Source organism: Oncorhynchus tshawytscha, linkage group LG11 (assembly GCF_018296145.1).
Source record: "Oncorhynchus tshawytscha isolate Ot180627B linkage group LG11, Otsh_v2.0, whole genome shotgun sequence".
NCBI lineage: Eukaryota > Metazoa > Chordata > Actinopteri > Salmoniformes > Salmonidae > Oncorhynchus > Oncorhynchus tshawytscha.
In genome coordinates, this window is record NC_056439.1 from 35690547 (window position 1) to 35715500 (window position 24954).

Here is a 24954-nt window from a genome sequence, read left to right on the forward strand (position 1 = left end):
TCTCTCTCTTAAAACACTGAGTGTCTCTCTTGATCCTAGGTCCTGGCAGAGTTGTGCAGACTCAGGACAACTGAGCTTTGGAGAAATACGCAGATTTAAAGAGGAGTCCGTAATTTGCTTTCTAATGATCATGATCTTTTCCTCAAAGAAGTTTATGAATTTATTACTGCTGAAATGAAAGCCGTCCTCTCTTGGGGAATACTGCTTTTTAGTTAGCTTTGCGACAGTATCAAAACGACATTTCGGATTGTTCTTATTATCCTCAATTAAGTTGGAAAAATAGGATGATCGAGCAGCAGTGAGGGCTCTTCGATACTGCACAGTACTGTCTTTCCAAGCTAGTTGGAAGACTTCCAGTTTGGTGTGGCGCCATTTCCGTTCCAATGTTCTGGAAGCTTGCTTCAGAGCTAGGGTATTTTCTGTATACCAGGGAGCTAGTTTCTTATGACAAATATGTTTAGATTTTAGGGATGCAACTGCATCTAGGGTATTGTGCAAGGTTAAATTGAGTTCCTCCGTTAGGTGGTTAACTGATTTTTGTCCTCTGACGTCCTTGGGTAGGCAGAGGGAGTCTGGAAGGGCATCAAGGAATCTTTGGGTTGTCTGAGAATTTATAGCACGACTTTTGATGCTCCTTGGTTGGGATCTGAGCAGATTATTTGTTGCGATTGCAAATGTTATAAAATGGTGGTCCGATAGTCCAAGATTATGAGGAAAAACATTAAGATCCACAACATTTATTCCATGGGACAAAACTAGGTCTAGAGTATGATTGTGTTAGTGAGTGATTCCAGAGACATGTTGGACAAAACGCACTGAGTCGATGATGGCTCCGAAAGCCTTTTGGAGTGGGTCTGTGGACTTTTACATGTGAATATTAAAATCACCAAAAATTGGAATATTATCTGCTATGACTACAAGGTCCGATAGGAATTCAGGGAACTCAGTGAGGAGCACTGTATATGGCCCAGGAGGCCTGTAAACAGTAGCTATAAAAAGTGATTGAGTAGGCTGCATAGATTTCATGACTAGAAGCTCAAAAGACAAAAATGCAAATGTTTTTTTTGTAAATTGAAATTTGCTATTGTAAATGTTAGCAACACCTCCGCCTTTGCGGGATGGACGGGGGATATGGTCACTAGTGTAACCAGGAGGTGAGGCCTCATTTAACACAGTAAATTCATCTGGTTTAAGCCATGTTTCAGTCAAGTCAATCACATCAAGATAATGATCAGTGATTAGTTCATTGACTATAACTGCCTTCGAAGTGAGGGATCTAACATTAAGTAGCCCTATTTTGAGATGTGAGGTATCACAATCTCTTTCAATAATGGCAGGAATGGAGGTCTTTATCCTAGTGAGATTGCTAAGGCGAACACCGCCGTGTTTAGTTTTGCCCAACCTAGGTCGAGGCACAGACAGGGTCTCAATGGGGATAGCTGAGCTGACTACACTGACTGTGCTAGTGGCAGACTCCACGAAGCTGGCAGGCTGGCTAACAGCCTGCTGCCTGGCCTGCACGCTATTTCATTGTTGCAGCACAGCTATCCTCGCCGTAAGGCGATCGTTCTCCTGTATATTATGAGTACAGCGACTGCAATTAGAAGGCATCATGTTAATGTTAATACTTAGCTTCGGCTGTTGGAGGCCCTGACGAACCATGTCCAGATAAAGCATCCGGAGTGAAAAAGGTGAATGAAAAAAAAAGTTGAGTGAGGGAAAAACTAAAAATATAAACGGTAATTAAAAAGTAAAAACTGTAAAGTTGTCAGGTAGCAAAGTAAGGTTGGCAACAAAACGCAGGAAGCCGATTATAGATTTAATTTTGGATTGGAGATGCTTAATGTGAGTCTGGAAGGAGAGTTACAGTCTAACCAGACACCTAGGTATTTGTAGTTGTCCACATATTCTAAGTCAGAACCGTCCAGAGTAGTGATGCTGGACAGGCGGGCAGGTGTGGGCAGCGATTGGTTGACGGAAGGAGAGTTGTATGGCATTGAAGCTCTTCTGGAGGTTTGTTAACACCGTGTCCAAAGAAGGGCCAGAAGTATACAAAATGGTGTCGTCTGCGTAGAGGTGGATCAGAGAATCACCAGCAGCAAGAGCGACATCATTGATGTATACAGAGAAGAGAGTCAGCCTGAGAATTGAACCCTGTGGCACCCCCGTAGAGACTGCCAGAGGTCCGGACAACAGGCCCTCTGATTTGACAGACTGAACTCTGTCTGAAAAGTAGTTGGTGAACCAGGCGATGGTCGGTGATCTGTTTGTTACCTTGGCTTTCAAAGACAGGCAGGGTAGGATAGATACAGGTCTGTAGCAGTTTGGGTCTAGAGTGTCTCTCCCTTTGAAGAGGGGGATGACCGCGGCAGCTTTCCAATCTCTGGGGATCTCAGACAATACGAAAGAGAGGTTGAACAGGCTAGTACTAGGGGTTGCAACAATTTCGGCAGATAATTTTAGAAAGAGAGGGTCCAGATTGTCTAGCCCAGCTGATTTGTAGGGGTCCAGATTTTGCAGCTCTTTCAGAACATCAGCTATCTGGATTTGGGTGAAAGAGAAATGGGGAGGCTTGGGCATGTTGCTGTGGGGGGTGCAGGGCTGTTGACTGGGGTAGGGGTAGCCAGATGGAAAGCAAATGGAAAAATTGATTTATTGGTGGTGACAGTGTTTCCTAGCCTCAGTGCAGTGGGCAGCTGGGAGGAGGTGCTCTTATTCTCCATGGACTTTACATAATGATGGAGCTTCCATGGCTGCTCCTGTACTAAGTGGACCTAATGTCAGGACTGGTATTGCTGCTAGCCCTGGTATGGTTTTGAGACCTGTTCAGAAATCTTGACCTCCTGAATGTGCTATGTCAAAGGATACTTTGACTGTGAATAAAGTTAACTTCATAGCTTTCATTAGTAAGGTTATCTACACGACTTGTATTGTGGAAAGCAGAAATGGCAGGTCGAATTTATAATACATTTATAAATATATATATATATATATTTTTAGTAGTACATAATTAGACAGACCATGATTTCTCGCACACTCCAGCACAGTAGGTGGCGGCATGCACCTTAACGTTTGTTTGCGGACCGCCATGATATCAAGGAAGAAGAAGTGCACATTAATCGTTTGTAAAATTCAGCTACGAAGGATATTTTGCCCGCCACCAGGTGGCCGTCACAGCGCGCGGACATCAACATCATAGATCATCCCTATCATTTTTTCACCTGTGCGCGCACTGCAGCCACAGATAGGACAGCACAAGACGTATGTATTGTGTAATTTGGGGGAAACCATTGGAGCGTTCGTGCGAAAAACCGATTGAGCCAGTTTGTGGAAAACAATTCATGGAGTGTTTCGGTCAGCAGAAAATACCACTATAGTCTCCTCCTGTGGCACATTTAGCGGAAATGCTTTACCTGGTGTTTCAGTTCGGACTGTGAACCACTTTGGAGAGGAACGCAGTGGAAGCGCTTCAAATGTAAAGCAGATGAGGCAGAATTTGACCTATCAACTCGGGATTTAAAAGTATTTAATCCAAAGGTAAACATATTCCGAATGAATGATTTTTTGCTGTCGTCTGCAGGCCCTTTCTGTATGGCAAGTTTCTAATACTTTATAGTCAGTGTGTTATGTGTAGTGTAGCATGCTGAATTTGGCAGTTGTGTGATGAGGGGAACGTGAACTCACGTGTCATCATAATGTCATAACTTTTTTATGAGCTCTGACATATGCCGCGGTCAAATACTTGTTGGAACTAGGAAACTCTGAAATGTTCTAATGGTTGTAGCCTAGTTATACGCGTGCCGCGTTCAACGAATCAGCAATTCGGACATTTCTTAGTTCCGACCAGCATATGAACGTGGCAATAATGATAAGTGTCATATATTTCATAACTTTCATCCTAAAGTTGAACTTTCCTACTAAACAATGAGGAATATAAGATCTCAATGACGTATCAATATCTTGCCTGGACAACCAACGTTGAATTGCATTGAATTCTACATCGGGCAGAAATGATCGTTTGAATCAGGAAAGTTTCCTCTCACGACCTCTACAAGCCAGAATGTTGAATACAATTCTATTTTAACATACTTTACAGTTTGGCCTTGTGGTTAGTCCTTTTGATGGCAGGAATGTCGCACAATCGGCTATATCAACAGGGAAGTATAATTACATAAACTTTTCAAAGGGCTGGTAGTGCAGTCATATTTCTATCACCTGAAGCATGTGCTGAACCATGGAAACACGTGCACGAGCTCAGCAAATCCTGCATGTATTTTTATGTTGTGGGCATGCTTCAGTTGATAGAAATCGGAATGCACAACAAGCGCTTCGAAAAGTTGATGTAATTATACTTTCCTGTGGATATATTGTCTCACAGTCCTACCACCAAAAGGACCAAACGGTAAAGTACATTAAATATCATTTTATTACACTTTCTGGCTTGTAGAGGTCGTGAGAGGAAACGTTCCTGGTTCAAATTCTCATTTCTCCCCTTTGTAGAATGCAATGCAATTCAACATAGGGTTTCTAGGCAAATCAAGATCATGCTTTTAGAACTATGTGAGGTAGGCCTAATTTGACATAGGCTACATGATTGGCAATCAGTGGTACAGTACAGGTACAGCCAACTTGGCATGCAGGGTCAGGGTGGTGGATAGCCTGGAGACCCAATGTTGAATTGCATTGGAACTGTCAAACAGACAGGTAAAAATACATATAATCTTAAACATGTTTTACGAAAGAGATATTTACAATGAAAGACATTTAGTTTTCTATTAATTATCTGAGCAGGACTCATGGACACTGACATAGCGCCAACCTACCTTACCATAACACTATCTCTCCCAGTCAATAGCCTCATGGCAGTCTGATACATGTATTTCCTATTTCCTTTATCTTGAGTGAAGATTATTTATTAACCTGACTGGAGATAACCTGACAGACTCAGTTCTCGAGAGGGGACTTCTTCTGTTTGTAGACATACTGTACATTGCCTGGCCATGGACTTAGAACTGAAAGCTGCAAACAAAGTTGTTTTGACTGCAGATCAATTGTGAAATGAAACAGGACTCCAATTTATTCACATCTTTCTATGGATAAAGTCCTTTTGGAGACAAATTGGCCAGATTTCAGTCGTTTTAGACGTTGTCACATGATATGTCAGTTGCTTGTTTTGTCTCATTAATTTGATTGTGGACAACTAAAACCTGATAATTACCAGTAATTACCAGTGCAGTCTGCTAATAAACATTGGCCTATAGTTTATTTTGACAAAATTGTCCTGATCATTTCAGAACACCCCTCTCTAACCTCTGCCCCTGATGACTTCACCATGACTTCTGAACTGGAGTGGAGACAATATACTTTTGTTTAGGAAGGGTGTGTCCTGCACTGGTGTTTCTTCCTTCTCACTCGGCTGCCTGCCAAGCCAGGGCTTGTACCCATGGAGATAACAGGTGCCTTATGTAACCACAGATCCAGGGGGAGATTCCTCTGCACAACTAGGGCCCTGGCCTTTCTTCCAGCATGGGACTTGACCTAGAAAAACTCAGGGCCCTAGGAATAGAGGGATGAGGGCATGACAGATCAAGAGGATCTTAAGAGAGGAAGGATAGCTCAGTCTAGACAGTGGTTAGTGTTTGGGAGAACTCAGGGGAAAATGACCACAGTGACCAGTGGGGAGGAGGGCTAGTCAGTAGAACTTAGTTCACAGCAGTGTGGACAGATAACGTCTCAGTATTATGATGGGCTGTAGACATTCTAGCCTCAGTCTGGAATGGGCGGCAGTCCTGTGAGTGTGGTGAAATCAGCAGTGACTCAGGTCTGTAGTGTAGTGAGAAGCCTCCTTTGTGTAGACAGAGTGGTAGACACTATGTTTAATCAGTGGGATTGGTTTACTTACTCATCTGTAATCATTGAACCATTGATCAGCACTAATGGGAAATCCAATCAGTCAAAACGTTAGCCACGCTAATGTGTGTGTGAGCGTGTGTCTCATGTTCTCAGGCCAACATTCCTAGGTCGGCGGACTGTGTTTCAGTAGTAGTAGCCAAACGGGACAGGCCTTCTTTTAGTAGCCTATTTAGGCACTCTAAAATGCCAAAACAGTTTACATAGAGAACATTTGCATTTGTCCACTGCTGGAATAGTCTGCTCTGCTCTGTCTGCATGTCTGCTAACCCTAAACCATCTAGTCCTTACTATAAGATTTCCCAGTCCTCTCACCCTACATAGTGCTTAGTGTATGGCAGTCTGTGACTGATTGAGTGAGTGTGTGTTATTGTGGTTGGGGCACAGAGGGCTTGTTTTGACTGGAGAGAACAGAGACTTCAGAGATGCCAGTGGCAGAAGAGGATGTTTTTTAAGCCACAGCTGTGTTTATCCCAGCAGTCACTAAGTCACTACTGTCAAAAGACTTCACCTCCCCTGGTTTTGTTCTCTCAGACTAGGGTCTTCATCCCCATAGATACAGAGGTCCAGGCTTAGGCCCACGGCAACACTTATATGAGGTCTAGAAACGGGCAGATTCAACAGCCCAGTCTGAGAAACTCAAGAGTCTCTCACTATTGAAACATGTGAACAATATGAGAAAGTAATGAGGGGTACCGGTAACTTTAGCCTGTGCATAATTAGTTTTAAAACTTTATCTTACAATGGTATTCTCTTATGGCCCTTGCCATTATGTTTTTATGACTCTGGTTCCTAGGCTACTGTATAAGTTCTCTGTCAGGCAGAAAGAGGGAGGGAGGTAGGTGGGTGGGGGTGGGGGGGGGGGGGAGAACAAGAGGGAGAGAGGGGGTGAAGGATATTTGGAAAGAGGAGTTCCTCAGTAATTATCAATCTCTCAGGAATGCAGGCTCTACTCTTAGACAAGCTGCTGCATGGCTACAGTGGCCCAACAGCACTCAAACTTGAACAGATCTGTCCACGGCTCCACATATTCACCCTTACAGCAACAATGACCCTGATTCACTGTCGACTGACCTCATTTCAGTTGGGTCTTATCCAACTCTTTATGTATGTTTAGTATTGGCATGTATTGTTGTGTTGAATTTATTTCTATCAATATCCTGATCCACATATCCTTTATTATAGCAAACAGAATCTTAGGTAAGGTTTTGCCTCAAGAAAAATGCATATCTATATATTCTTGAAATACTAGCGTTCAAACTCACTGTCTCTTTAGAAGGCCATTTGTGTCTTGTCGGATGTTTTTTAATGTTTCTTCTTTTCCACTAATTTTACAAAAGTCCATGGGAAGACCAGGAATTGTCCAGAGCCATTTGCATAAAATGCTTTTGAAAAAATGCATTGGGAAAAAAATATGATTTGTTAACGCAATGTTCTGACATTTGCCTTGTACAACGTACCTCTATGTGTTTTGAGCTCTGAAGTTTTTGTAACTTTGAGTGAAATCATCACATTGAAAATAGGCACATTCCTTTGGTCTTACCTGCTGTCATTGCTTATTAATGTGACAATCCTTTTTAGGAGATGGATTTCATTGGGTTGTTCCAGTTTTCCCCTAGTGGTGACTCACATACATCATGTACATACAGTTGAAGTCGGAAGTTTACATACACTTAGGCTGGAGTCATTAAAACTAGTTTTTCCAAACACTCCACAAATTTCTTGTTAACAGAACAATAGTTTTGGCAAGTCGGTTAGGACATCTATTTTGTGCATGACACAAGTCATTTTTCCAACAATTGTTTACAGACAGATTATTTCACTTATTCACTGTATTACAATTCCAGTGGGTCAGGAGTTTACATACACAAAGCTGACTGTGCCTTTTAACCTGCTTGGAAAATTCCAGAAAATGATGTCATGGCTTTAGAAGCTTCTGATAGGCTAATTAACATAATGAGTCAATTGGAGGTGTACATGTGGATGTATTTCAAGGCCTACCTTCAAACTCAGTGCCTCTTTGCTTGACATCATAGTCGCAAGAATAAACACCATGGGACCATGCAGCCATCATAACGCTCAGTAAGGAGACGCGTTCTGTCTTCTAGAGATGAACATACTTTGGTGCGAAAAGTGCAAATCAATCCCAGAACAACAGCAAAGGACCTTGTGAAGATGCTGGAGGAAACCGGTACAAAATATCTATATCCACAGTAAAACGAGTTCTATATCGACTTAACCTGAAAGGCCGCTCAGTAAGGAGCAATCCACTGCTCCAAAACCGCCATAAAAAAAGCGGTTTCCAACTGCACATGGGGACAAACATGGTACTTTTTGGAGAAATGTCCTTTGGTCAGATGAAACCATGGAGCAATGGGGTGGCAGCATCATGTTGTGGGGGTGCTTTGCTGCAGGAGGGACTGGTGCACTTCACAAAATAGATGGCTTCATGAGGATGGAAAATGATGTGAATATATTGAAGCAACATCTCAAGACATCAGTCAGGAAGTTAAAGCTTAGTCGCAAATGGGTCTTCCAAATGGACAATGACCCAAGTTGTGGCAAAATGGCTTAAGGACAACAAAGTCAAGGTATTAGAGTGGCCATCACAAAGCCCTGACCTCAATCCTATAGAAAATTTGTGGGCAGAACTGAAAAAGCATGTGCAAGCAAGGAGGCCTACAAACCTGACTCCGTTACACCAGCTCTGTCAGGAGGAATGGGCCCAACTTATTGTGGGAATCTTGTGGAAGGCTAACTGAAACGTTTAACCCAAGTTAAACAATTTAACGGCAATGCTACCAAATACTAATTGAGTGTATGTCAACTTCTGACCCATTGGGAATGTGATGAAAGAGATTAAAGCTGAAATAAATCATTCTCTCAACTATTATTCGGACATTTCACATTCTTAAAATAAAGTGGTGATCCTAGCTGACCTAAGACAGGGAATTTTTAAATGTCAGGAATTGTGAAAAACTGAGTTTAAATGTATTTGGCTAAGGTGTATGTAAACTTCCGACTTCAACTGTACACCGCGCCTCTGGTTCAAAACGTGCATGTGTTCTAATCACCTGCCTCACTGTAGAATGCCCTTCACTTGAGTGGTTCTGCTCTTCTTTATTTGATAATGCCCACAGAATAGAGGCATACCCTGATTTATGAAATATCAGTACTAGAGGTTGACCGATTATGATTTTTCAACGCCGATACCGATTATTGGAGGACTAAAAAAAGCCGATACCGGTTAATCGGACGATTTAAAAAAAAAAAGAAAAAGAAAAGTATTTATTTATAATAATGACAATTACAACAATACTGAATGAACACTTATTTTAACTTAATATAATACATAAATTAAAATCAATTTAGCCTCAAATAAATAATGAAACTTTCAATTTGGTTTAAATAATGCAAAAACAAAGTGTTGGAGAAGTAAAAGTGCAATATGTGCCATGTAAAAAAGCAAACGATTAAGTTTCTTGCTCAGAACATGAGAACATATGAAAGTTGGTGGTTCCTTTTAACATGAGACTTCAATATTCCAAGGTAAGAGGTTTTAGGTTGTAGTTAATATAGTATTTATAGGACTATTTCTCTCTATATACCATTTGTATTTCATATACCTTTGACTATTGGATATTCTTATAGGCACTATAGTATTGCCAGTGTAACAGTATAGCTTCCGTCCCTCTCCTCGCCCCTACCTGGGCTCGAATCAGGAACACATCGACAACAGCCACACTCGAAGCAGCGTTACCCATCGCTCCACAAAAGCTGTGGCCCGTGCAGAGCAAGGGGAATAACTACTCCAAGTCTCAGAGCGAGTGACGTTTGAAACGCTATTAGCGCGCACCCCGCTAACTAGCTAGCCGTTTCACATCGGTTACACCAGCCATTAGGCTGATAGGCTTGAAGTCATAAACAGCGCTGTGCTTGTGAAGAGCTGCTGGCAAAACGCACGAAAGTGCTGTTTGAATGAATGCTTACGAGCCTGCTGCTGCCTACCATCGCTCAGTCAGACTGCTCTATCAAATGATAGACTTAATTATAACATAACACACAGAAATACAAGCCTTTGGTCATTAATATGGTCGAATCCGGAAACTGTCATTTCGAAAACATAACGTTTATTATTTTAGTGAAATACGGAAACGTTCGGTATTTTATCTAACGGGTGGCATCCCTAAGCCTAAATATTCTTGTTACATTGCACAACCTTCAATGTTATGTCATAATTATGTAAAATTCTGGCAAATTAGTTCGCAATGAGCCAGGCTGCCCAAACTGTTGCATATACCCTGACTCTGCGTGCAATGAACGCAAGAGAAGACACAATTTCACCTGGTTAATATTGCCTGCTCACCTGGATTTCATTTAGCTAAATAAGCAGGTTTAAAAATATATACTTCTGTGTATTGATTTTAAGAAAGGCATTGGTGTTTATGGTTAGGTACAGTCAGCCAACGATTGTGCTTTTTTCGCAAATACGCTTTTGTTAAATCATCCCCCAGCGTTGCATCGATTATATGCAATGCGGGACACACTAGATAAACTAGTAATATCATCAACCATGTGTAGTTAACTAGTGATTGATTGATTGATTCGTTTTTTATAAGATAAGTTTAATGCTAGCTAGCAACTTACCTTGGCTTCTACTGCATTCGCGTAACAGGCAGTCTCCTTGTGGAGTGCAATGTAATCAGGTGGTTAGAGCGTTGGACTAGTTAACTGTAAGGTTGCAAGATTGCATCCCCCGAGCAGACAAGGTGAAAATCTGTCGTTCTGCCCCTGAACGAGGCAGTTAACCCACCATTCCTAGGCCGTCATTGAAAATAAGAATGTGTTCTTAACTGACTTGCCTAGTTAAATAAAGTTTTTTTTTTTTAATCGGCAAAATCAGTGCCCAGAAATACCGATTTCCGATTGTTATGAAAACTTGAAATCGACCCTAATTAGTCGGCCATTCCGATTAATCGGTTGACCTCTGATCAATCAGTACCGTAAAGCCACCTTTCACATGAGTAACATGTTGACACTTAATCAGTTATTACAGCAGCACGCGCCATTATTTCACATAATGTTCACTCTATTCAAAACTGTACATGGGCAGTTCCATCAAAAGTGGCCCACGAGCACCAACATGTGAAGCTCATAGCAGCATATCATATTGGGTGTCAAATTAAAGCTGAGTCTATATTTTTAGGAAATGAAGGCATAGATACATTTTTCAAACATTTCCATCTAAGGAATATGGCATAACTTAGTGCTTTGACAAGTTCACAGAAGTAAAAAAACGTGTGAATCCGTTACCAAATTGGTAACAGATTTACCCCAAAAGTGTAACGGAATTACTGCAACTGAGTTAGCTACAATGGTCACAAACACAGTTGGGTCACTTGCTCCTGTCCTCCCTTCCATGGCATACTGTTATGTTCAGCTCACAACTATTTTCTTTGTCTTTCTGTTGTCTGGTGGTCAAACCAAGAGTGTTAAAACAGCCTAAGTCTTGACAACTCCTCCCTCTCTCTCTCCAGTTAATATCACCTCTCCCAGCTCTTACTGACACCTACCCATGAGCCCCCTCTTTCCATTTACTATAATCAACATCCTCACCCACTGAGCACCAACTAACACCAGACCTCCATTGATGTTGAAAATGTGTAAAAATTTGGTCAGTTCACCCTGGCCTTGATGTTAACGTCCACAGACAGACCGGACTGGACCTATCATAGACATGTTTCACAAGTTTGCATAGCACAAGTACAGTACATCGAGTAGAATACATTACTGTACAGTGAGTTGAGCACAGTAGTCCAATACACTAGTACAGTATATCTACTGTACTGAACTACTGAGCTGTGCTGTGCTGTGATGTCCAAAGTTGTGAAACATGAGGAGAATAATTATGCATTTCTGTGTCGTAGAGATCAGGGACCCATGATGTAATTCCATTACAGTAATTCCGTTACCATGTGTAAATCCACTAAACTTAAGGTAGGTGCCTTCTCATAACCAAAATATATATATTTTTAAACTCAAGATGCCATGTCATAGCTGAAAACCCATCTTTTTTATTTGAATTCTGAGCAGATATTTTAAGAAATTTTGGAGAATGTGGTCGCATAAAACACTGAGGGAGATTTTACCGTAATTCTGTCACCAACGTTTGCATCTGCACAGTTCTTCCACTAAATTAGTTAAAAAATAAAAAATGTAAAACAATTATTAAAAGTAGTCGTTGTGCATAGAGTTTGGTTTGTTAAACTTTGAAATCAATGGTTTTAGTTTGGCATACATTTTCAAGTGAAAAAATCTGAGTAAAAGTGTAATTCCCTTATCATGGAATTGCCCACATTATACTACCCTAAGAAGACATTGGGTTTGAGGGGGGATCTATGTCCCACACTGATCTCTGAAGGTGGACTAAATGTTGACTAGAACCTTGAACACTGCTCTGCCACTTTAAATCCCAGTGTCCAGACTTGGAGGTAAATGTGAATGTGCTCTTGTTTAAACTAAGCTATACTCACTCTCTTTAAACAAAGGTGTCTGTTTCACTGCCACACCCTCCTGTCTTTGACTTGTCCCCACGGGCGCATGTACCAGCCAGGTTTGCTTCCTCACCCTGAGTCACTTTTGCAACAACTCCTGTAGTGTAAACTTATTCCAATCTTCACTTGCACAATACTATGACATTAATATACAGATTGTGCTGTTGCATTACAATGGTCTGGATGTGTCTGCCACAGCAGGGAGGGTGTATGATATTTATGCCTCTATCATTCTCACTCAATATTCACGATTTAAATCATAATAAATATTTAATCATGGTAGCATCCACATTAATGAAGTTTTCAGAAACATATTCTATTCTTATTTAAAATAAAATGAACTCTAAAATGACACAGTACATTATTTACCATTCATTTATATTGGGCACAACAAGGGACTAGATCAAGTGCATGAATTTCTAAACGGTAAAAGAGACATGAAAAACCCTTATACAAAAGGAGGCACTGTACTGCCGCCTCATAAAGCATTTGATCTTAAATCCAATGCTGGAGTATAGAATCAAATTCAAAGTTTTAGCGTCACTGTCCAAATAAATACATAGGGGAGTGTACAAAGAACTGTGTGGGTCTGATGTTTTCTTCAGGCAAAGCAGGTGCCAGTGCCTTAACTCCCCAGGCTTACTCTTATAAAACTGGAGACCTACATATCCCATGGAATTTATGCTCTGGCAGCTTCATTAAATAATACCCGCAAAACACCCGTCTTAATGTCAACAGTGAAGAGGCGACTCCGGGATGCTGGCCTTCTAGGCGGAGTTCCTCTGTCCAGTGTCATATTAATCTTTTATTTTTAATCTTTTATTTTTATTGGCCAGTCTGAGATATGGCTTTTTATTTGCAACTCTTCCTAGAAGGCCAGCATCCCGGAGTCAACTTTTCACTGTTGACGTTGAGACTGGTGTTTTGCGGGTACTATTTAATGAAGCTGCCTGTTGCGGACTTGCGAAGCGTCTGTTTCTCAAACTAGACACTCTAATGTACTTGTCCTCTTGCTCAGTTGTGCACTGGGGCTTCCCACTCCTCTTTCTATCCTGGTTAGAGCCAGTTTGCTCTGTTCTGTGATGGGAGTAGTATACAGCGTTGAGATCTTCAGTTTCTTAGCAATTTCTTGCATGGCATAGCCGTCCTTTCTCAGAACAAGAATAGACTGACGACTTTCAGAAGAAAGTTCTTTGTTTCTGGCCATTTTGAGCCTGTAATCGAACGCACAAATGCTGATGCTCCAGATACTCAACTAGTCTAAAGAATCAGCTGTTTCCAGCTACAATGGTCATTTACAACATTAACAATATCTACACTGTATTTCTGATCAATATGATGTTATTTTAATGGACAGAATATGCTTTTCTTTAAAAAATAAGGACATTTCTAAGTGACCCCAAACTTTTGAATGGTAGTGTATGTATAGTGGCTTGTGAAAGTTTTCACCCCCTTGGCATGTTTCCTATTTTGTTACCTTACAACCTGGAATTAAAATATATTTTTTGGGGGGGGTTGTATCATTTGATTTACACAACATGCCTACCATTTTGAAGATGCAAAATATTTTGGTGTTGTTAAACAAACAAGAAATAAGACAAACTGAAAACTTGAGCGTATATAACTATTCACCCCCCCAAGGTCAATACTTTGTAGAGCCAACTTTTGCAGCAATTACAGCTGCAAGTCTCTTGGGGTATGTCTCTATAAGCTTGGCACATCTAGCCACTGGGGTTTTATCCCATTCTTCAAGGCAAAACTGCTCCAGCTCCTTCAAGTTGGATGGGTTCTGCTTCTGTACAGCAATCTTTAAGTCATACCACATATACTCAATTGGATTGAGGTCTGGGCTTTGACTAGGCCATTCCAAGACATTTAAATGTTTCCCCTTAAACCAGTCGAGTGTTGCTTTAGCAGTATGCTTAGGGCCATTGTCCTGCTGGAAGGTGAACCTCCGTCCCAGTCTCAAATCTCTGGAAGACTGAAACAGGTTTCCCTCAAGAATTTCCCTGTATTTAGCGCCATCCATCATTCCCTCAATTCTGACCAGTTTCCCAGTACCTGCCTATGGAAAAACACCCCCACAGCATGATGCTGCCACCATCATGCATCACTTTGGGGATGGTGTTCTTGGGGTGACGCGAGGTGTTGGGTTTGCACCAGACATAGAATTTTCCTTGATGGCCAAAAAGCTACATTTTAGTCTCATCTTACCAGAGTACCTTCTTCCATATGTTTGGGGAGTCTCCTACTTGCCTTTTGGCGAATGCCAATCATGTTTGATTATTTTTTTCTGGACACTCTTCCGTAAAGCCCAGCTCTGTGGAGTGTACGTCTTAAAGTGGTCCTATGGACAAGATACTCCAATCTGCGCTCTGGAGCTTTGCAGCCTCTTCAGGGTTATCTTTGGTCTCTTTGTTGCCTCTCTGATTAATGCCCTCCTTCCCTGGTCTGTGAGTTTTGGTGGGCGGCCCTTTCTTGGCAGGTTTGTTGTGGTGAAATATTCTTTCCATTTTTTAATAATGGATTTAATGGTGCTCCGTGGGATGTTTAAAGTTTCTGATATATTTTTTTAACCCAACCCTGATCTGTACTTCTCCACAACTTTGTCCCTGACCTGTTTGGAGAGCTCCTTGGTCTTCATAGTGCCGCTTGCTTGGTGGTGCCCCTTACTTGGGGATGTTGCAGACTCTGGGGCCTTTCAGAACAGGTATATATACGGAGATCATGTGACTCTTAGATTGCACACAGGTGGACTTTATTTAACTAATTATGTGACTTCTGAAGGTAATTGGTTGTACCAGATCTTATTTAGGGGCTTCATAGCAAAGGGGGTGAATACATATGCATGCACCACTTTTCAGTTTTTTATTTTTTAGAATTTTTTAAAACAAGTTATTTTTTTTCACTTCACTAATATGGACTATTTTTGTGTATGTCCATTACATGAAATCCAAATAAAAAGCAATTTAAATTACAGGTTGTAATGCAACAAAATAGGAAAAACGCCAAGGGGGGTGAATACTTTTGCAAGGCACTGTATGTATCTATGTACATTTAGTTATTTTGCTGCTGTTTAGTACTGTTCAGGAGATGATTCTCTTGGTTGACGTAAAAGCACCACATCTATTGTGAGGGAAATGTAAACGGCATGTCAGAGCACAGGCCTGCTTCAGTAGCATTGGGCTGGAAAACCACAGCGGAAGCCAATGGTGTGTGGCTGCAGTTAAATAAATAGTCCCAATGTTTATACCTTCAAGGAATTCTCAAGGAACTTTTGTCCTTAAACCTCTTTTTGTTGGTATTATTATGTGTGTATTGTTTCTGTTTCAACACCCAGCCACCATTGAGATGTGTGGTTAGGAGTCCTACAATTTCCGTGCCAATGAAGCAACTGTGTAATTTTGGTAGGGGAAACTTTGTGAGAATTTTATTTTCCTGATCCTTAATTTGTGTGTGTGTGAGAAAGAGGGTCTCTTAGGCATATTCTGAACAATTTAGTTGGGAAGTTACCAAAGTGCTCTGTTGTATGCTTAGGCAAATATTTATTTATCTATGGAAGGCCATGCATCAAATACGAGCAAATCAATCACAGCTACAGCATTGTGCTAGATGCACTGGAATTATATACAATGTTGTCATGAATGTTGTGATTGTTGCTCTGATTTGTAGCACCTTCTCATTTTGAAATGCATGGTCCATTGTTGGACCTAACTTAATCTTGTGTAATGTGTGCAAATTAGGGTTGGGTGGTATCCAGATTTCCATATATTCATACCATGCCTGTGCCGTCCCGTAATATAAGGTATTACCAACAGTGTACAAAAGGGGCAGTATTTTTTGCGGCGGAGTATTTCTGTCTGTAAAAAATCTCTTTTGTGGGGAAAAAATCATTCTGATTGGCTGGGCCTGGCTCCCCAGTGGGTGCACCCATGGCTGCACCCATGTCCAGTCATGTGAAATCCATAGATTATGGCCTAATGAATTTATTTAAATTGACTGATTTCCATATATGAACTGTAACTCAGTAAAATCTTTGAAATCGATGCATGTTGCGTTTTATAATTTTGTTCACTATAGACGGCAAAGCAGGGATCTTAATCCAGGAGGGGATTATCTCTGCTGCTCTTACCAACGCTAACAAGTTAGCAAAACCCAATCTTAGTGAATTTAATAGTTATAAGAGATATAGCTGGCAAACAGTAGTGAATGTCATACAAGTGTAACTTGATCACCTCATTTAAGTTGCACTGCAGGAGTGACTCATCTCACGAAGCTTCCGTTTTGCTCATTGTGCTTCTTTGTAAACAAACACATGTGACTGGCTGTTTGTGCCAGTAGACGCAACATGCAACAATAAACGCAACATGCAACAATTTCACGTACTTTACTGAGTTACAGCGAATAAGGAAATCAGTCAATTTAAATTGATTCATTAGGCCCTAATCTATGGATTTCACATGACTGGGAATACAGATATGCTGCTGTTTGTCACAGATACTGTTTATTTTACATTTTTAAGCAGGGGCGTGGATCAGAAAACCAGTCGGTATCTGGTGTGACCACCATTTGCCTCATGCAGTGCGACACATCTCTTTTGCATAGAGTTTATTAGGCTGTTGATTGTGGCCTGTGGACTGTTGTCCCACTGATCTTTAATGGCTGTGTGAAGTTGCTGGATATTGGCGGGAACTGGCACAGATCCTTGCGACATCTGGCTGTACATTATCATGCTGAAAGATGAGGTGATCGTGGCGGATGAATGGCACGACAATGGGCCTCAGGATCGTGTCACGCTATCTCTGTGCAATCAAATTGCCATCGATAAAATGCAATTGTGTTCGTTGCCCGTAGCTTATGCCTGCCCATACCGCCACCATGGGGCAATGTTCACAATGTTGACATCAGGAAATCGCTCGCCCACACAACGCCATACATGTGGTTTGCAGTTGCGAGGGCAGTTGGATTTACTGCCAAGTTCTCTAAAATTGCATTGGAGGCAGCTTATTGTAGAGAAATGTACATTCAGTTCTCTGGCAACTGCTCAGGTGGACATTCCTGCAGTTAGCATGCCAAATGCACGCTCCCTCAACTTGAGACATCTGTGGCATTGCGTTGTGTGACTAAACTGCACATTTTAGAGTGGCCATTTATTGTCCCCAGCACCTGTGGAAGGTGCACCTGTGTAAAGATCATGCTGATAAAACAACTTCTTGATATGCCACACCAATCAGGTGGATGGATTACCTTGGCAAAGGAGAAATGCTCACTAACAGGGATGTAAACAAAGTTGTGTCCGAAACTTGAGAGAAATAAGCTTTTTGTGCATATGGGAAATTTCTGTTTTATTTCAGCTCATGAAACATGGGACCAACACTTTACATGTTGCGTTTATATTTTTGTTCAGTATATTTAAAATGTAATTTGCAAATAAATTCATAAAAAATCCTACAATGTCATTTTCTGAAATTTTTTCTCCTCATTTTGTCTGTCATAGTTGAAGTGTACCTATGATAAAAATTACAGGCCTCTCATCTTTTTAAGTGGGAAAACTTGCACAATTGGTGGCAGACTAAATACTTTTTTGCCCCAGTGTATGCAACAGTTTGGGCTGCCTAATTTGCCAGAATTTTACGTAATTATGACATAACATTGAAGGTTGTGCAATGTAACAGGAATATTTAGACTTATGGATGCCACCCGTTAGATAAAATACAGAACAGACTGAACCAAACATGGATCAATCAAATTAGACAAATTTACACTCCTGAGCTCTTCTCCAGCCATCCTTTTGATTATTTCACTGAACATCCATGGGAAAGTACACAATTTCCTATTAATACATTCATGTGATATGAGCTTGTCTCTCTTAACATTCCTTGTGAAATACTCTGCTTGGGATAGCAGAGCCAAGCAGTACTGTGGTGTTAGTTCAGTGATGGTCACTGTCTGTCTGGGTGGGTGGGGATGATGTTCCCCATATTCCTCCATTTAAGAGCATTCAGAGATTCCAGTGGTTGAGTGCTGACATTCCTCTAGGAGATTGGAGTGATTAACGGTTAATTTATGACCAGTGTGAGGGGTGTCTGGCAGCCTGCATCTGCTGCAATCATTTAGCTAGTGTTTTAGAGCCAAACCAGGGCCTTAGTTACAGTACACTACATCTCATCCTAAATCTTTCAATACTTTAAAAGGATATTTTGATAATGGAGCTCTGTTAGAGAAGAGCCCATTTATGATAATTTTGAGACCCATCTTAGAGAGGGATTGCAGAGGCCAAAGGCTCCTCCTGGACATTTTGGCATTAGGGATGGATGGCAGTAGAGGGGCATCTTGCCAAGACTCAGTGATTTGGGGATTTTTATGTGTTGGTTGCATGCCTCAAACACACAGATTATCCCTGAAGAACTGACTCTTGGCTGATATGCTTTGCATGTACTGTAACTTAGATGGAGTCATATCTTGCTCTATTGAGATACCTGCCTTAGAGGAAATAAGTTTGGCAGGGCGGAAGAGGGATGGAAGAGAGGGAGGGTGATGAGCTCATTGTGTCAGGGTGTTGAGATGGAGCCAAATAAAGACAATAAGAGACAGCGGGAAAGAAAGTGAGCTTGTGTTGGAGATCGATGCGGTTAGTTCTCTGGTAATGTGTGTCTGTGTTTCTGGATATGTGTGTGTGTCTGTGTGTGTGTGGCTTCGGGTGGGGCACTGTGCATTATGACTACATGTTCAGGAATGAAGGGAGCAGTGCCAATTCTTTGCAGAGGCAGTGAAGTTTGGTTGAGAAGCAGGCAAGATGGGTCTGAGTTGGCTGGTTGTGTGGTCTGGGCTCTGCTCCCCCACACCCTAACACAGAGAGGGGCATGATCAAAAGAGTTGAAGTCGAATTAAACCAATGGTGCAATGCTTGTGTACTATTGATGTAGCAATTGGAATGGACAATGGAAAAGTATTTATGCAAATGTTTTCCTTAAATTAGTGGAATAGCTAGGATTTGGTTACATAAATATGTTTCTATAATTGACTCCCTCTCTTTTCTCCTTCTCTCTCTCTTAGGGAGTAGGTCCAGTGTGAGGTGGGATGTCTGGCCGTGAGTCTGTGGGAGACCTGATCCCCCAGGACGTTGCGGAGGTGTTTGCCCATGAGAGGCAAACCAAAGGGGGCCGTAGGAAGAAGCGTGGGGGCTCCCTGGGTCGGGCCTTCAGCTGGTTCAAGGGAAAGAAGAAGAAGGAGGTCAATGCTAATGGACAGATCCAGGACTTTCATTCAGTTGGTCCAAAGACTGGCAAGATCTCCCCACAGGGCCACAGCCATGGTAAGAATAACCTAACAGGTTATCCACTATGTGGAGCAGGTTGCCGTTTATTGGGATGAGTCTTGTTCTTGAGGAAGAACTGAGCGATTTCCTCTAGATGGGCCAGCTGCAAAGTACAAAGTTGGCTATATTGTAAAAATGTATGAAAGCAAAAATGTGATTTTTGGTCTTAATTTAGGGTTAGGCATTAGGGTTGGCAATGTGGTTAGGGTTAGGTTTAAAATGGCTTTTATGACGTTGTGGCTGTGCCAGCTAGTAACCACTGCAGAGCTGCCTCCAGAACAATATTCATGATGAAAAACATTAACCCACCTATGTGGATCCTCACTCTCCACTATGTGATTGACTATGTTTTAACATTGTTTAGCAATCAAAATATGTTTACTGATATCTCTCTTTCTAGACTGTATGTGGCTCAGAGATTATGGCACAGACTGTAGCTTGCTGTTTGTGAACCAGGTTGTTTGTTTATTGATATAATTTCAAGTGGGGCTAGGTAGCTATAGTCTAGTCTCTGGATTGTGGTGTTGGGTGTTCAGAAACAGTTCAATATATTGGTCTTGCACACCAAAGCATGTTTGCTCTCTGGAGGACAATTTCTGACTCGCCAGCTACCCTTTGACCTCCCCAGACATTGTTTGCCGTGAAGAACTCTTGTCAGTCCTGTTCTGTGATACCCAACCAATCTCCAGCAGTGTTCAGGTTGCAGACAGGTCCAGATTCCAAACTGTCAAACATTGACGTAGACTCATAGAAGGGATGAAATATGGCTCACTTACTTACGTTTGGTCATACAGAAATATACATATGTTAAGACATACAGAAATGTACATTTAGACATAGAGAAATTTACACAAGTTAAGACAAAGAAATATACACACATTTAGACATAGAGAAATTAATAGCTTATTCACATAGAATGCTCTTCAATCAGAGGCACCGTGATGAGATTGAAATTTACATAGCTATATGTACTATATATGAGAGAATGTTGAACAATATCAGTAATTCCTTGTTTAGTCAGTGTACTGTATCACGTGGTATTGCCACGTTTTTGGTTAAGATGTTTTCAATGATTAAGAGTCGCTGTAAGTACCAGCTTGACTTTCATTCCTGCTAAATGTAATGTTTGGAAAATCACACCAACAATCTAAATGATGCAAGCAGCACAACACAGAAGCACAAACACACACAGGCCAACACTTTTGTTTTCTTTGGGAGCCCATTTGTTAATTGTCATTTATTTCCGCTCTTGCAAGAGCACAATAGCACTGCTCGGTTTAGTAAGAGCTGTTTTATGTTTGTTTATCTGTCGGTTCTAGTGTAGTCTTGGCTAATTGCTCCAAAATAGTGCCTAGGGATTAGTGCTTTTTGAGGTCGCTTTGGTTAGATCATGAAAAACATAATCGTGTTTTTTTATTTTTATGAAATCCATTATGAAAAAATGACTTAAATTATTTTAGAGCTTTCCTCAGCCATCATCAGTCTTTTTCCTGACACTGACAGTGTGTTGAATAGTGTAACACAGAATGAAACAATTAATAAGAGCCCCATGATGGTAGTGAATATACATTACTGCTTATCCAGTGGCGTAAAGTACTTAAGTAGTACATTAAAGTCATTTTACTTAAGTAATTTTTGGGGGTATCTATAATCTACTATTTATATTTGACAACTTTTACTTTTACTTCACTACATTCTTAAAGAAAATAATGTACTTTTTACTCCATACATTTTACCTGACACCCAAAAGTACTCGTTACATTTTGAATGCTTAGCAGGACAGGACAATTTACCATTTCACACACTTATCAATACAGCACATTGTCATTCCTTCTCTCTGATCTGGCAGACTCACTAAACACAAATGCATCTTTTGTAAATCATGTCTGAGTGTGGGAGTGCGCCCCTGACCATCCATACATTTTAAAAACAAGAAAATGGTGCCGTCTGCTTTGCTTAATAGAAGGAATTTTAAATGATTTATACTTCTACTTTTACTTTTGATACTTAAGTATATCTTAGCAATTACATTTACTTTTGATACTTAAGTATATTTAGAACCAAATACTTTTAGACTTTTACTCAAGTAGTATTTTACTAGGTGACTTTTACTTGTGTAACTTTCAATTAAGGTATCTTCACTTTAACTCAAGTATGACAATTGAGTACTTTTTCTACCACTGTGCTTATCACATATCAACCATAATTGATTCACATTTCTTAGTTTACTTTAAGAAAATATTTCAATTTTGTATATTACTTATTTTTATTATTACTTATTACTTAGTTTTTATTAGATGTCTTTATTATTTGTCCATTCCTTAGTCATCATCTCCTGCTCATGCAGTAGCAGCCAGCCAGACTGGCTGTAATGTTATTTCTGTGCTCCCCATTGAACAAGTCATCCTATATAGCTAAGCTAGTAGCTAGCTGGCTGACAATTATTTTACTAGTTCTTCAAAGTAGATGAGGCATACTTTCAAGACTGCTTATTGCCAACTACCACAACTATCAATTGGGTAGAGCTACCTCATGAGCTGTCTCTATCCCTCTCGTCGTTGTGTAAATTTCCTCTCTCATGAGGTCTCATATATTTTAGGGGCGAAAATAACTCAAATGGTCTGTGTGTACCCACCCTGGCCTACAACTACAACTTCCAATCAGCCCAGCGTCCCACATAGTACTTGACAAAAAATGTATTGTGAATCATTTGATTTCTCTCTAGAGAAACGTCGCGTTAAGCTCACAAAAAACGAAATGGTTTTCAAGTAATTGACCCGACTTCAGTTAATTAGTTGTTTAATTAACCGAAAGCCCCCCCGACATTTTGGTTAATCACTCAACACTGCTCCATAGACCTTGGCCCGTATCCATAAAGCATCTCAAAAAAGGTCATAGGAATTCTGTTAAAACCTGTTTTAAGACAAAAAAACTCCCAGCTCAGAGTAGGTTATATTAGGATGTTAAGACACTGCCCAGACAAACTCTGAGCCAGGAGTAAAATCAACTCATAAAAGTTTATCTGAGCTTGTAATCAAGACAGTTTGAGGTACCACAAAGGAAAGATAGTGGTGATGCTCATTAACGTTGCAAATGATGTGGAATAACCAATCGCAATGAGGCATCGGCAGGTGTGAACTCTATAACACGGTTCAGACAACCACAGTGAATGTGACTGTACATCAAATGTTGCAATGGTAAAACGTTTGATATAATTTTCGCCAGACATGATCACTTTGCCTTCTCTTAATTATTGCCTTATATGTTGACATACATAACCTTATTTTTTTTAACCAATTCTGCTGGTTGTTAAAAGCAGAGTTTTGACAATATTACCATTATATCTGCTAAGAGTTCTGTGAGAGAATGTAAACTGTGAGCGGGGGAGATAAGGTATTTCTCCCCTGCCAAGGTCAGCACGGGCTACCTCCCACATTGTGCATAGCAGGGCACAGGCCTCCCCTGGAAGATTTTCCTCAGTTTTCCCTCAGATCTCTTTGAATCCAGTTCAGAGTGCGCATAGTGTTCCCATTTGGGTTACCAGTAGGTGGGGCTACTAACTGAATGGACTGCTCTCCAATGGTGTACAACTGTAACACCTGGAAATGTGATATAATGTTTACCTGTCTGGTGAAGGAGAATTAGAAGTGAATTTGATACATTTTACTCACCTTTTGAAACACTTAATTGATTCAGTATGGTTGGGTATTGCTGTTGTGTGAGTGGATTACCCACTGATGCAGCCGTAATGAGAGGGAGGCCACAAAGCTTCCCTTCAGGTTATATATATCATCATAAACTAGGAAGTATTCATTATTCTGTATTCATTATATTCCAGATGTTATTTTGCAAGCCAAGGCATTGAGCCCTCAGCCATGAACACGTGGTGTGTTCTGTGTTTGCGCTGGCAAGTCACTCCAAAAGGCAGTTTGCTTTTACCAACAGCATGACTGGCTCAAATAAGAAAGCAACTGACGATTCTATGAGAAAACATCCAGAGGCATAGTACCAGGCATCAGATACTGAAATGCTCTTGGAAAAGCTCACAATAAATTCCTGCAGGTTAACCATATTAAAATGAATGCCAGCTCATTCTGATGGTGATTCACAGTGATACCAGAGAGGATGGGGCCCATCACCCACCCCACCTCAGCCTGGCCTGGGCAGAGGGCTGCTGTTGGTATGCACCCAGTTAATTAAAGCCCCAGCCAGAACAGTTACAGTAAATAGGAACAAGGGGTTCTGTTTCTTATGACCCAACCTCCCTTCACATAGATCCCTCCCTCCTCACCCTACTATGAATGAGATGAAATAGGTTTCTATCAGAGATCAGTGTCTGGCTGGGGATTGTGTGTGTTGGTGTATCCAAACAATGCTAATATAATAAACCTCAGTCTGACAGATAGTTGATGTGTGTCTTGAAATAATATCCTCAATGGATGGGGAATGAGAGGGGATCTATGATGGTTGGTTTAGAATTTTTTTTAGGTTGTCACGGGCATATGGCCTCTTGTTCAGAACTTTCGGTGAGAAATTGAGGATGTCTTTTGTTAAACAAATCCTTCGTCCAGTGCAACCCCCTCAGAAGAGTGTTTACCCCACCTTTGCTCTTGGTGGGAATGTATTGGTAAAAATGGACCATGGAGTTTGACCCAGACATCATGTTTGAGTGCACAGTAGCTAGCAGAGATAACGATATGCTCCTGGACCTGTGTTGACACATCCTCCCGTGATGTCCTGCGATAACCAGGACAATGACTCACATGGGCCTAGGGCACAGAATTACATAGGCTACTGACCCATTGGGTGGTTGCTGGCTGTGTGATTTACCTGTGTGCCCTGTATGCTTCACCTGCATGTGTCTCAGCACTCCTACAGTGTGTTATTTGCCTGCAGTGCTTTTGGCCCAGTTGATCCTGTAAGTAACCTAGTCAAGCCAAGCTGTTAGCCAGCCTAATGCTGCTGTAGTCTCTCATATCCTGTGTTCTCTACAGTGGGACTTCCGCAGGCTCACACTAAGCTGAGTGAGAGGGGCATAAGGAGACTGAGGATATGCCAGAGTTATATGGTGCTGCTGTAAACCTGGCACCTGTAGAAGGTCACCTGGATTCTTGATCTGTAGACTTTTGATCTGTAGACTTTATAGAGATTCCATGCATTCCTCAGCACTAT

General features: G+C 41.1%; 1 protein-coding gene across 5 annotated transcripts in view; it reads left to right on the forward strand.

The window, feature by feature from the left end:
- Window positions 1-3210: 3210 nt before the first annotated feature.
- LOC112261864 (uncharacterized protein KIAA1522 homolog) overlaps window positions 3211-24954 on the forward strand; it is a 48336-nt gene continuing 26592 nt past the window's right edge. For 2 of the 5 annotated variants that reach the window (XM_024437497.2, XM_024437496.2), the window contains exons 1-2: window positions 3212-3537; window positions 19521-19779. In XM_024437497.2, coding sequence (XP_024293265.2) covers window positions 19545-19779 — 235 coding nt within the window. In that variant the 5' untranslated portion in view covers window positions 3212-3537; window positions 19521-19544. Of the gene's footprint in view, window positions 3538-4291; window positions 4403-19520; window positions 19780-24954 lie in introns of those variants that run through there. The other 3 variants (XM_042330059.1, XM_024437494.2, XM_024437495.2) reach the window with 3 other exon arrangements.